The sequence below is a fragment of the Lagopus leucura genome, unplaced genomic scaffold (assembly GCF_019238085.1).
Source record: "Lagopus leucura isolate 7727_CA_CO unplaced genomic scaffold, USGS_WTPT01 Super-Scaffold_100002, whole genome shotgun sequence".
NCBI classification, from domain to species: Eukaryota; Metazoa; Chordata; class Aves; order Galliformes; family Phasianidae; genus Lagopus; species Lagopus leucura.
The window spans coordinates 20,360,239-20,372,512 of NW_024962263.1; the positions used below are offsets into that span (position 1 = coordinate 20,360,239).

The window sequence follows — 12,274 nt, forward strand, 5'->3', positions numbered from 1 at the left end:
TCTTGAAGGGAACCTCTCTCTGCTACTAGAAACACCTACAAGTGCGTTATTTCTCTTTATACCATCTGGGTAACCTCTCTCGTTTAGTGTATTTTCAGTCAAGAAAGAAGGCAATTAGAGAACTGAAGGATACAAACTCTTGAATAGAATGTGTTGTCATCTATTTTCCCAACATGGAAAAAGCTTCCAGTGGCTCACCTGCCGCAGTACATCTTTCCTGAATGTTCTCTGCCTCAACATAAACTGTCTCATTTCATTTTCTGTCTTGAAAGTACATTGTGAGGCATAAAGGAACAGCTCCATCACTGACAGATTGCATCAGAAAAAATAATGTAAGAAAGTCATGTACATAATGCAGTGACAAAAAAAAAAAATAAAACAATCTGCATTGTTACTCGTCCTTCAAATTGCAAACTTGTTCAGTAACAGAAAAGAGAGACTGCTAAACACACAAAATGAAAAACACTTTGGCTTCATCCCTTGTAGGATGTGAGCAGAGAATTCAAGTTTCTGCGGTTGAAAGCAATCTTTCCTCTGAGGCATTCTAGATTCATTATGAAGATGTGGGAAATCTGCTCCCCAGTTTAATATTAAATCAAAATATAATCCTTCGGTCTTTAACTGGGAACATCTGGAAGAAAACTCTGGTGACCAAAATTTACTAGCTAATAAAGACTGTAATGAATTCCCACAGTTAGAGAGTTGCGCATGTTTTATATAAAAGCAATCAGGACACTACAAAGCACTCAGCACTTCGAGCAAAGACAAATATTATTTCATAAGGCATGAAATAAAGATATATCATTGCAAATTAAAATGAGTTTTATGACAGTAAAACAATGGTCCTTTTTTCTTAAATACAGAGCCGAATTAAAATATGACCAAACCTAAGCTTTGAAACTCCTTAAAGCAAGAGATCAGACAAATATGTCAAATATGTTTAATTTTTTTTTTTTCCAAAATAACTGATGGCAAAATAAAATATTTACATCACGTCATACTGTGTAAACATGTAACGTCACTGTACAAAGAAATATACATGCAAAATAAAGCAAAAATTTAACTAAAACAATAAAGGAAAATAATACACAAACATTATGATATGAGGTTGGTACGAATACACATCCAGTTTTGAAGTCAGTTATTTCTATTAAAAAGTTTCTGTACAACTTTACAAAAAACAAAAAAGGAATAAATAGTATACAGTGGAAGCCGCAAAGCTCAAAACTGACCCAAGCTAGGTTATGGCTTAAGACCCATACATCTAACTATGGTGGCATGTCAGCTTGGTTTCTTTAAACATGGCATCTCACACAAACATAGATGACAACACACCTATATGAACTCAGTGATGCACAGAAAACCATCTCTGCCTTTTTAAATAGTTCACGTCAATATTACTTCAACCTTAAAAACAGTTAATAAGACAATTACATTACGTGCCAGATTCTCATCATCTGACCACTACTTTTTGAATGTATTCTTCACCAAAGAGCACAAAATTCATTTGTTCATTTCACAGAAAGAAGTAAGCACAGTTCTGAAAATTCTAAAAAGTAGTAAGCATTGAGATTGATTTTGGGAAAGTCATACTTTGGCATTCTGAATATAATAATAATTTTAAAAAGTGTCACCATATTTCTTAACCAGTTTGAGATTTGGGATACGAATCTCTCTCTCTCTCTCTCTCTCTCTCTTTTAAACAACCCTTAAAACTGACTAGCTTTGACTAAATTCTATGCTAACGCTCACCTTAAACTAATAAAGATGGTGTGGTACAACACACCCTCCCCTGCCCACCCGGAACCCCCAGACACACAAACAAAATCATAAAGCTCGCCGTACTAAGTATGTGCTTTTTCTATATATTTATTACAGTTACAACAGAGGTCCTCATAAATAGTTGCATAAAATGTTAAAGCCACAACATTGCACATGATATGAAATAAAACAAAATCCCAAATGAGTGCATTTACAGTATTTCATCCTGCTGTATACTGCTTGACAATCAGGTCGGCAAGCTGGGCACCAACCGGACGTCCGTTTCTAACGGGCCAGCGTGTACCGACCCAAACTGAAGACCCGCACAGTGGTATACCACCATTTAGGAGGGAGGGGAAAAAGGATAAGGAGGGAAAAAAATTACAGACTGAAGGCAGGTAACAGTCTATATACAAGTAAGGCCTACATTTTATCAGAGCAAAACGATTCATTCTATTTGTATGCAAAAACTTTGAGGTTGGATGCACTTAAAAGCAGAGTCTGATCTCAGTGCACTGCTACGTGAGATACATACAGGCGAGGCAACTGGAAAGCTCTAGGACCAAGTGAAAACCAGATGTTAGAAATGGAAGCCTTATCAATGGGCAGCCATTTTGGCGAGTCTTCTCCAGGCATGATTTCATTTTCAACACCAGTGCTTTGAACATAGGCATTTCTTCCTTGAATAAATCTTGAAAACGGTAGTTAAGTTCACTTGCAAAATTCAACTCTTGTTTATTAAAAAAACTATTTTTTTTTTTTTTTTGCAGAAACCTGAATAAAATACTGTTGCTGTATCACTCGCGACTGCTTTTTGCAGAGTACAGTGCTATCGTCCTCCACCCCAGTGAAGTCTGCATTGCCAGGTCCACGCGTGACCTCGCGTGGTCCCCATGGAATGCACTTGCACACGAACATTCGCTAGCAGCTGGTTGGCTCGGGGTTTGCTTTCCTCCAAATTCAAGTCAACAGCTGATTGGCAGAAGGAGTCTTATCTCCAGTCTGATTGATTGGCAGGAGGAGTCTATCTCCAGTCTGATTGGCAGGTGAAAGAGAATGAGAGAGAACTTCAAGCAAGATCAAACTCTTGGCAAGAGCCTGCTCTGTAAGAAGTTTTTAATGCTACGGATAGGTCGAACATCATTCTGGTGTTTTCGCCGCTCAATGAACGAAGTCAGTCTGGATATGTCAATGCTGTCAGTGCCTTTGCTATTCCCCAGCTGCAGCCATTGCTCCTGGAGGGTCAGGGCAGCTGAGGGACGCTTAGCTGGGTCATCCTGAAGCAGGAAACATACAAAATCTTTGGCCTTCTGGCTAACTCCTTTGAAGTAGTCATCTGGGAAACTAAAGTCTAAGCGGCAAATATTCAGGCAAGTTTCCTCTACGCTTTCATCCAGGAAAGGAGAGACGCCACTAAGAAGGACATATGTGAGCACTCCAATGCTCCAAACATCTGAAGTGAGGGAAACAGGATTTCCGAGAATAATTTCAGGAGCTGCAAACTCTGGGTTTCCAAGTAACTGGTGGATATAATATGTGGTATTGAGCTGGACTGCATCTCCAAAGTCAGCCAGTTTTATTGTTGGCTTAGAGGAACTCTGGTCCACCAAAATATTTTCAGGCTAGAAAACATAAAAGCAAAAGAAAAAAATGTATTTTTTCAAGTCATTCTAGCACACATTCAGTGCTCCAAAAATTACTGTTTCCCAACCTGTGCTGCCTGCACAGGAACGTAACAAACAGCTATAGATGATGATTACTAGCTCTGCAAAGCTACTGGGCAATCCAACTGGCAGGCACTTCCATGCCAACCACAGTGTGCAATTAATGTGTTTTAGCTGCTGGCAGAATTTTTGCAGGAAGTATAGCTCTGACAGATAAGACTGAATATGCTCACAATAACAGCTTTGCAGGATTTCACAGAAACCTGTGTTTAGGAATTTAATCTTAAAGAAAAGCAATTATAAATGAAGAGTGAATAAAACAACAACTCTATTTGCTTTATGACAGAGAGAACCAAAAGCCTTGGATTTGCACTTGTGCTGCAAGTTTCTCAGGGAAAAGAACAACAACCCCAAACCCAAACACTGGCAGCAATTAATTCCAGCACAAAGGAGCACACATGACCATCAATCTTCAAGGGGAATGCAGAGGGAATTCAAACCTTCTGTTTTGATGTGAACTGAAGCAAGGGATGGATCTCCCATCACATACCCCTTCATACAAAGGGATTCTCAAAAACTCAAAGGGATTCATAGTTCTGTGCTCTCAGCTGCCAGTTTTCTATAAGGAGATTTTCATGCATGGAATGGCACACACTGTTGGGAATTCCACTGACTCCTCACCTTTAGGTCCAAATGTGCTATTCTGCAGTTGTGAAGATACTGTACAGCTTCCAGAATCTCTCCCAGGTAGAGTCTGATCTTCCCTTCAGTGAGGTTTCCCCATCGCACAACATAGTCTAGAAGGCGACCCTGGTCAGCCCTATTGGAATTATAAGGGTTAAATTTTAATACTGAATACAAGAATTGATAAAACCCCCACCATACAATCAGTGTTGAAAGCTATTAAAAAAAAAGTTAAAAAATCAAGCCAAGTGTTTCTTAGCAACAACAACTGCATGAAGTAATCATCAGTGTTTCCATTATTTGGCTAGCATTGCTTGATCAACTATTTTTCTGTCTGTAAGTGGTTCTATGTCACTTACAGCTGACTTGCACCTAAAATAAGTAGAAAAGTAGAAATCATTTTGGAATGGTAGCAGAAGGTGAAGGCAAAGAAGAAAAGAAAGACAGTATGCTAGCCAGACAGAAAGATCAGATGTGTACTACCCCAGACTACAGGAATTACTACAACCGTCAGAATTCAGAAGACACGGCATGAGGATAGGAAGAGGAGAGCTGTTACCAAGCAACCAGATCACGGCATTCCTAATTCAGTTCTGTAACTGCTCGATATAAAATCATGCCAGGAACTCCTGACTAAGTCACCTACAATATCAGTTTAATAGGACAACTATTTCCTTCCAAGTATAACCCGACATTTTAGTAACGGCATCAGAGAATTAGATGATTTTGCTCAGATGTTGCCAAACCTCCCAGAAATCTTCAAGTTTCTCATTCATAAGGCACAGTAAATGCCATGGAAAGTTAGCTGTATAGATTGCATTTTACACACATTTCTAATACTAGTATGTAGTTGGTGGCGGTCTCAAAGGTATCAATAAGGCCAATGAGCTGGGGATGCTGGAGATTCTGCATGACTCCAAGTTCATGGGTAACCTGGTCTCGCTTCATCAACTTCTTATTCACAAACTTTGTGGCTACTGCTCGCTTGGTTCCCTTCTGGTCGCATTTCTTAACGACAGAAAATCTGCCCCTGGAATACAACGTTGAAAGGAAAGAATTAACCAAAATTTGCCCTAAGGAAAAATGTACTTATACCTTGAGAGAGATTCTGAAATAGCAGTTTAATACCTAGTAAGATATCCCCGTAGTATAGTTTCTAGCTATAAAAAGAGTTTAAAATGAGTGCATCTTCTACAGAACGTGTCTGTAGAAATAAGTAGCTCTAGATACAGATGTTTTATTGTATTTGCTGAGACTCAAACCAGAATGGTATCAAACTTTCACAGGTCCATCCATTAAGGCAGAAAAATATATATTCTTCATGAACTGCTTCGTATTTTGCTTGTGTTCAGACCTTATTTGGCTTTAAATTTCATTCTCCAAGTAAAAAGCTTTGGAGTACTTCACAGTAGAAGACTCTGTGGCTTTCCAAAACACCTGAAGAACACTCATTGTTTTAATCTATGATACCACATCAGCTTAAGTACATTCTGTTTATGCAGTGCCACCTAGTGCTGGTAATATTTTGACCTCCCCATTTCTATATAATCCAATATAATTCTTGACTTTTGGGCTCATATGGTAGATATTTTATGAAGAAAATTTCATTTTTTAAATGAAGTTAATATTTTGACATCTTTGAACATGAGCATACAGAACACACCTGCCAAGCTCAGCCACTTCGCTGTAAAGGGAATCAAAGTTGTCCTTCCAGATTACCATGATTCCATCACTTCCAGGACCTACAGAGAATTTCAAGAGAGAAAAGGTAATACAAACATTTACTACAGTCAGATTCTCCTCAGAATTAATTTTTTTGTTGTTACTGAATTGAGTAACAGGTGTTTGAGTATAATCAGATTTGAAAAGAAAGCAGAGATGGGCCTACCTAAAACTCGTAGACTGGCGGAAGATGAAACCGAACCCATATCGTTTGCAGCTATACATGTATAGATACCATCGTCTTCTGCAGTGACGCCAATGATTTTCAGTGAAGCCTCTCCTAAGTCACTGGGAAATACAATGGCATGAATATAAACTTTATATTCAATGTACAGACCTTGAACTATGGAAATTAGAGAAAGAGTGATCACATTAATACTTCTTATTGTTCAGGCTCTATGCTCTCTCTTGACAAATGTTAATTCTGTTACTGCTATTTCAGAAGTGTCTACCAGAATCTGAGCATTTTATGTGTACAAAATATATTGGAATGTTTTTCAAGCCCTTAAAGAATATCCTCACTGACACTCTGTTTCAGGGTGTCCCAGGCTCCTTTGTGTTTGAAAAATAAAATTCTTCCTGTTTCTTCCTGCTCCCTATATTTCTTGCAAATTATTAGAAGTCATACTGAGGCAACTATCCATCATTACTCTATGCTTCCACCTCTGACTTCTAGCATATAGAAGCTGGCCTAGGAGTCTGACCAAAGGATTAATCTTGGGACCAGTGCTCTTCAATATCATCAGTGACAGGCTTGAGAGTACTCTCAGCAAGTTTGCTTGACACCAAGCTGAGTGATGTGATTAACATATTAGAAAGAAGGGATGCCATCCAGAGAAACCTTGACAAACTCGAAAGGTGGGCCCACGTGCATCTAACAAGGTTCAACATAGCAAAATGCAAGGTTTTGCACTTGGGTTGGCGTAATCCCAGATATGTATATGGCCTGGGAGAAGAATTCCTTCAGAGTAGCCCTGCAGAGAAGGACTTGGGATTCCTGTTGGATTAAAAAACTGAACATGAGCCATCAGTGTGCTCCCGCAGCTCAGAAGGCCAGCAGTGTCCTTGGCTCCACTAGAAGAGTGGTGACCAGCAGGGACAGTGAGGTGACTGTCTCCTCTACTCTGCTCTTGTGAGGCCCTATCTGGAATACTGCATCCAGGCCTGGGGCCCCCAGTACAAGAAAGTTGTGGAGCTGTTGGAGAGCGTACAGAGGAGGACCACAAAGATGATCAGAGGTCTGGAGCACCTCTCCTATGAAGACAGGCTGAGGGAACTGGGCTTGTTCAGCCTGGAGAAGAGAAGGCTGCAAGGAGACCTCATTGCAGCCTTGCCAGTATTTAAGTGAGGATTATAAACGCAAGAGGGGAATCAACTTTTTACAAGGGTAGACAGTGATAGGACAAGGGAGAATGGTTTTAAGCTCAAGGAGGGAAGGTTTCAATTGGATGTCAGGGGGAAGATCTTTACAGGGGGAGTGGTGAGGTGCTGGAACAGGCTGCCCCTAGAGGTTCTGGATGCTCTGTCCTTGAAGGAGTTCGAAACCAAGTTGGATGGAGCCCTGGGGAACCAACCATCCTGTCACAACAAATAAGCCACTGAGGTCACTGACAGTGATTTTGCCTTTTAAGACAAAGAAATGTACTACACAAATTACTGTACCTGTACGAGATGCTGTGATGACCGTCATTGCTCAGTGTGTTATGATCAGGACCTTTCCAAGTAACTGAAGCCTTGGGACGACCACAGACTTTACACCTAAGCACGATGGTCTCTCCTGTCTCACATGTTACCTCACTCAATGGTATTATAAACTCTGGGGGAACTGGAAAAAAGAATGTTAATAACCTTAGGTCAATTAAAATTCATCAATTTGCACTTCTGCTCCTTTCACCTTCTCTTTTCTATTAGACAATCTCACATAATACTTAAAATTTCCAGTTTATCTATCACTCTACCCTTGGACCATGCCTATGGCTACACCACTTACTGGGGTCAAAGTCTGTCTGACCTTGCAAGGTCCCTGTAGAATTAATAATTTTTCCTCTTCAAGAACTTAAACATGATGCTACTATGTCAGATAACCCTAAAATCTACAGTGATGACCCAAACACTCTGGGCCAAGTAAGCCAAGTAAAGACAGCAGTGAAAAGTATTTAAGGATGTGCTCAGCTAGGCAATCTGCATACCCAGCTGCGTTTGCAGAAGGGAAGACAAAACATCTCATTTAGTGAGGTACTACACTGCTTTCCCTTTTTGCTGACAGGTTAAACTCAAGAAGCTGACTCTTATTCCAATGTCACTCTCTTTTTCCTGATCGGCCTCTGACCTGGAGAGACTGAGTATTTACTAGGGAACAAAGCACAAAATGATGTGATAGGTCTCCAGCTCCTGATCTCCTTATTTTGGAAATTCATCAATGCTCAACTTCCATATGTCTCAGTGCAGATGCAGTAAAGAATGTAAATCTTTCTGAACAATGTCATAAGATTTTTGCATTTTATGTTGTTCTGGATATATAAACACATAAAGAATAAGATATGACATATTTCATTAACCCCTCCAAAATGAGTTTGCATACATTTTCACTGAATAAATTTAAAGTAAATGATGTTTTAATCACGTTACACTTACTGTGACTTTTAAAGATTAAAAGAACTTACCATCATAAATGTAATTGGGGTTGAGAAGCTGGAAAGGAAAAATTAAACAATTAATGTCCTTGCAAAAGTGTAATAAGAAATTGTAGAAAATAAAGCACAGCGATGGGCAGAAGTTATCTGTACCCACAAATGTCCAATAAACAGAAGAATGCCAGAGTTCCTGTCCCACTCTACTTCTTCTGCAGTATCCATATGCAGTGTCACACCTGTAGATTCAGATACCTTATAATCTTGTAATATTTATAAACACCATCCATTAAAACCGCTGTTGCTTCTAACTTCTTCACGTGAAGTTCTAATAGAAGCTAGAATTAAAAGCAAGTTTTAAAGTAATTCTAACATGAATCCTTTTGAAAACTACTACATCTTTATAACATTTACCTTTACAGAAACCTTGTTGGCAAGTCCTTCTCGGGATTTGCGGTAACCATTTTCTAGCTTGCCTTCCCTTTTGCCGTCTTTATCTTTTTTCTCAGATTTCTTCCTTAAACGGAGTGCTGTGTGCCAAGACGTTGACTTCCTGAATGTAAAGCAGTATGATTTGAAAATTATTGTTATTTTTTTTAACTCTCAATGATGTGTTATAATCTCCAGGTTGAAATGGCATTGAAAAGTAGGTCTGAGCATTTTTTCACTGTATTGAAGTATACTAAAATGAAATACATTAAGTATTCCGTAGGCAATATTGATTTTGTTTAAAACCGTAAGCTTGTAAGATTGGTCTGTAGTTATTTTGTGAAATCTTTGCTGCAATTGCTGTAAACATTCAATATGAAAATACAAATTGTCCATCAAACTGAACTAACAGCATATCTCAAATACAGCCTACAAAGACATTTATAAACCTGCTAAGAATAAGGATATTAATTCTCCCATTGGAGAGCTGAGGGAGATCTTGGCACAATCAATGATGGTAGACAGACTTGCAAATCAAAGCTGAGATCTATGATTTCTGAAATTGTACCTCATTTGGCACAAACATAATGACAGTTTGCTAAACAAAGACACCTAACTCAGCAACTCACACTATTGAATAAGACAGCAACTATTGTTTCTCTTAAATAAGGCATTATTTAATCTTCTTTTCCCAGAAGACTGTACTACTACAGCTTTTAAAAAATACATGCTTCTTTCTTACCACCTTGCTTTTATTATTTTATTTTCAAGATGTTTGCAAAGAGACCTACTCAAACTACTTGATGCTCATTGATTTCTCAAAGATCACATCAAATTTTAGCTCAAGAGGTTTAAAGCCTTCACTGAATTGAAGTTTTTCTTCCTCCCCCTCTTCTAAACAAACACAGGCACTCACTTGATGGTTCCATCTGGGTTGTCCATGATGACTGCACTGGTATGCCCCAAGACATAGCCGGGAATCCAGCCCTCAGCTGCGGGGCACTGATCAGTGGCGGCTCTGAACACCAAAAACATGTTCTGTTGGTTGCTGGCTAGGATCTGCACAACCTCTCCTTGGTAGACATTTATCTCATCCTCCTTCACTGCCGTGTAATCGTGTGTCACCAGCATGGTGGAGATATTGCTACTGCTGCTACTTTCACTCTGCAAGTGTCAACCAAAAAGGAGGCAAAAAATTAAGTTTAAAGTTCATGAGGAAGGCAGTCTATTCTTGGCCTGCTACTTTTCAACCATGACCTACATAATTCACATAGTTTAAGATGCAGTTAAACAGAAGAGCTAAGGTTTCTCTTTTAGAGATGCTTGCATGTATTTGTGCAAAATAGTTTGGTCTTTGAATACCCTTATGTAAAACTGCTGCAGAAACTTATTCCTTTTCCTTTTATTCAAGATTACTTCATTTTAACAAAAGATTTCAACTAGCTTTTCTTTCAAGCTCTGACACTGAAGCTTATCAGGTAGCAAAGCTACGGTACAACACATATAACAATTTTCCACCAAGTGTTGTAGATGCACTTTTAAAATCAGAACAGATCAAGACTTCACCTCATAAACACTGGAAACTCCAATAATGAGGAATACATACAATCTTTTCTAGCGCCATTTGTCAGATGTCAGACACCAGCCTTCTGCACACAAAACATGACAAAGTACCAAAGAACAAAACATGCTTTTCAACAGTGTCTGTCTTGAAAATTCAAGGCTACTCCCTACTTTGAAACTGCATGATCACATTAATTCCTTTTAAATGCACAGAAGGAGGTAAATTACTGAAATACTAAGTTATTTATCTTTTGGAGAAAAATAGGCCCATCAATCTCTAAAAATAAAGCTGGAAGTCTCACTTTTGAATGATTATTTTGTTAGCTGTGTGTTAGCTGCTTCTCACACACTTTCAACTGGTGTTCATTAATGCTGTCTGTTTCCTCACAGAGCTCTTGCAGGAAGCTACTTATTGCTGACAATGTGCACATTAAAGACACACTATTTTTTAAACCAAAAAGCCTTCTCCTGGCCATGAATCCACTGGAAATTATTATGTTTTAAAGTAAATCTCTTTATGCTTGTATATATGCATTTCTCATAAGAGGCCTAACAAACAGAAGTGTAAAATCTATTATCAGACTATGCAAACTATTCCCTGAAAGAAAATTAGTTCTTGAAACTCATTATAAATGAAGTGGATGGCCCATTAATGATATGGCATGAGGTGTTTAAGTGTGTGCACCTGTCCTTTGTGTTCTTACTTCAGACTGTCTCAGTTTCTATCAGTGAGTAGCTGAGTTGAAGAAAGAAAGTCGAACCCAGCCATACCTGAAGGCTACTGTGGTTTATATTGCATAACGATGCGTTAGCACCACATACATGCGAGCAGTGAGTGGAAAGCTTGGCACTCAAGATTAAAACAGTGTCACCTTTTTTCTCTGAACGGTCAAGTATTTGCCTCTTTTGTGCTGAAGAGAACCACTGAGGGTCAGCTGACAGCACGGTGCACTGGGAGCCCCCTAAGGCTCATTCTCATCCTGTCTGTTAATAGCCTTGAACAAGTAACTCCATCTCTTGGCACCTGTGCTTCTTTATAAGCTGGCTGAATAACGTACTGAGAAACCAAGAAGTTTGGAGTAAAACTCTAATTACTCATTCCTAGCATGTTCAGCACATTCATGCTTGGATTTGTTTTTGTATCTGTATCATTTCCCCTGCTAGGATTATGAAACAAATGCTACCTGAGAGCAAAATCTCATCCTGGATTGTACTTCAGGATGAGGGTATTCGTATTTCATTCCAGATGCTATACTTCCAGAGGGAAGAAACCAGTCTGCCTGTTTTAGAGAACTGTTAACATGGCCTTTTGTATTACAAAGATTCTTCCACACTTCTGGCAAACCAAAAACAGCAGAACCCAAAAAACCCAGAAGTCCTATTTTTAGTTGCTGCTTAAATTAATATTCATAAATTCTCCTAGCTAAATTAAAAAAAAACTCTATTCAGAGAAAGTTGCTTTTATTAATTCCTTCTGTTAGACTTAGAAGGGAGTGGAAGGGAAGGCTAAAGTAGAAAAATCAGCCCAAGTCCAAATCTTGTCCTGCACACTACTCCTGAAAATACGGTTTTTTAGCATGCAGACTTGTTTAAGTGCAGGACTGGCCTTCATGCAACGTGACATCTCTTTTTAGTAGTTATGCCTTGAAGGGCTATTTTAAAGTTTGAAAGTTTCTTGTTTTCAGTATTTAAATCTGTTAAATAAATGTCCGATAACTACAGAGTGACAAACTTCCTAACTTGTTCATTTGTTTATATCACAATTTATTCTCATCACAGAAAGGTAGCTTTTCCTTTGCTTTGCAAGGAAGCAATTATTCT

The 12,274-nt window shown here is 38.8% G+C and overlaps 1 protein-coding gene across 3 annotated transcripts in view; it reads right to left on the bottom strand.

The window, feature by feature from the left end:
- Positions 1 to 643: 643 nt before the first annotated feature.
- Positions 644 to 12,274, bottom strand: part of TRIO (trio Rho guanine nucleotide exchange factor) — a 224,410-nt gene continuing 212,779 nt past the window's right edge. The window contains exons 49-57 of one of the 3 annotated variants that reach the window (XM_042870088.1): positions 9,807 to 10,054; positions 8,876 to 9,014; positions 8,495 to 8,522; positions 7,494 to 7,656; positions 5,998 to 6,119; positions 5,773 to 5,851; positions 4,939 to 5,139; positions 4,107 to 4,245; positions 644 to 3,383 (exon numbers count right to left, since the gene is read on the bottom strand). In XM_042870088.1, the coding sequence (XP_042726022.1) occupies positions 2,841 to 3,383; positions 4,107 to 4,245; positions 4,939 to 5,139; positions 5,773 to 5,851; positions 5,998 to 6,119; positions 7,494 to 7,656; positions 8,495 to 8,522; positions 8,876 to 9,014; positions 9,807 to 10,054 (1,662 nt within the window). In that variant the 3' untranslated portion in view covers positions 644 to 2,840. Of the gene's footprint in view, positions 3,384 to 4,106; positions 4,246 to 4,938; positions 5,140 to 5,772; positions 5,852 to 5,997; positions 6,120 to 7,493; positions 7,657 to 8,494; positions 8,523 to 8,875; positions 9,015 to 9,806; positions 10,055 to 12,274 lie in introns of those variants that run through there. The other 2 variants (XR_006178638.1, XM_042870089.1) reach the window with 2 other exon arrangements.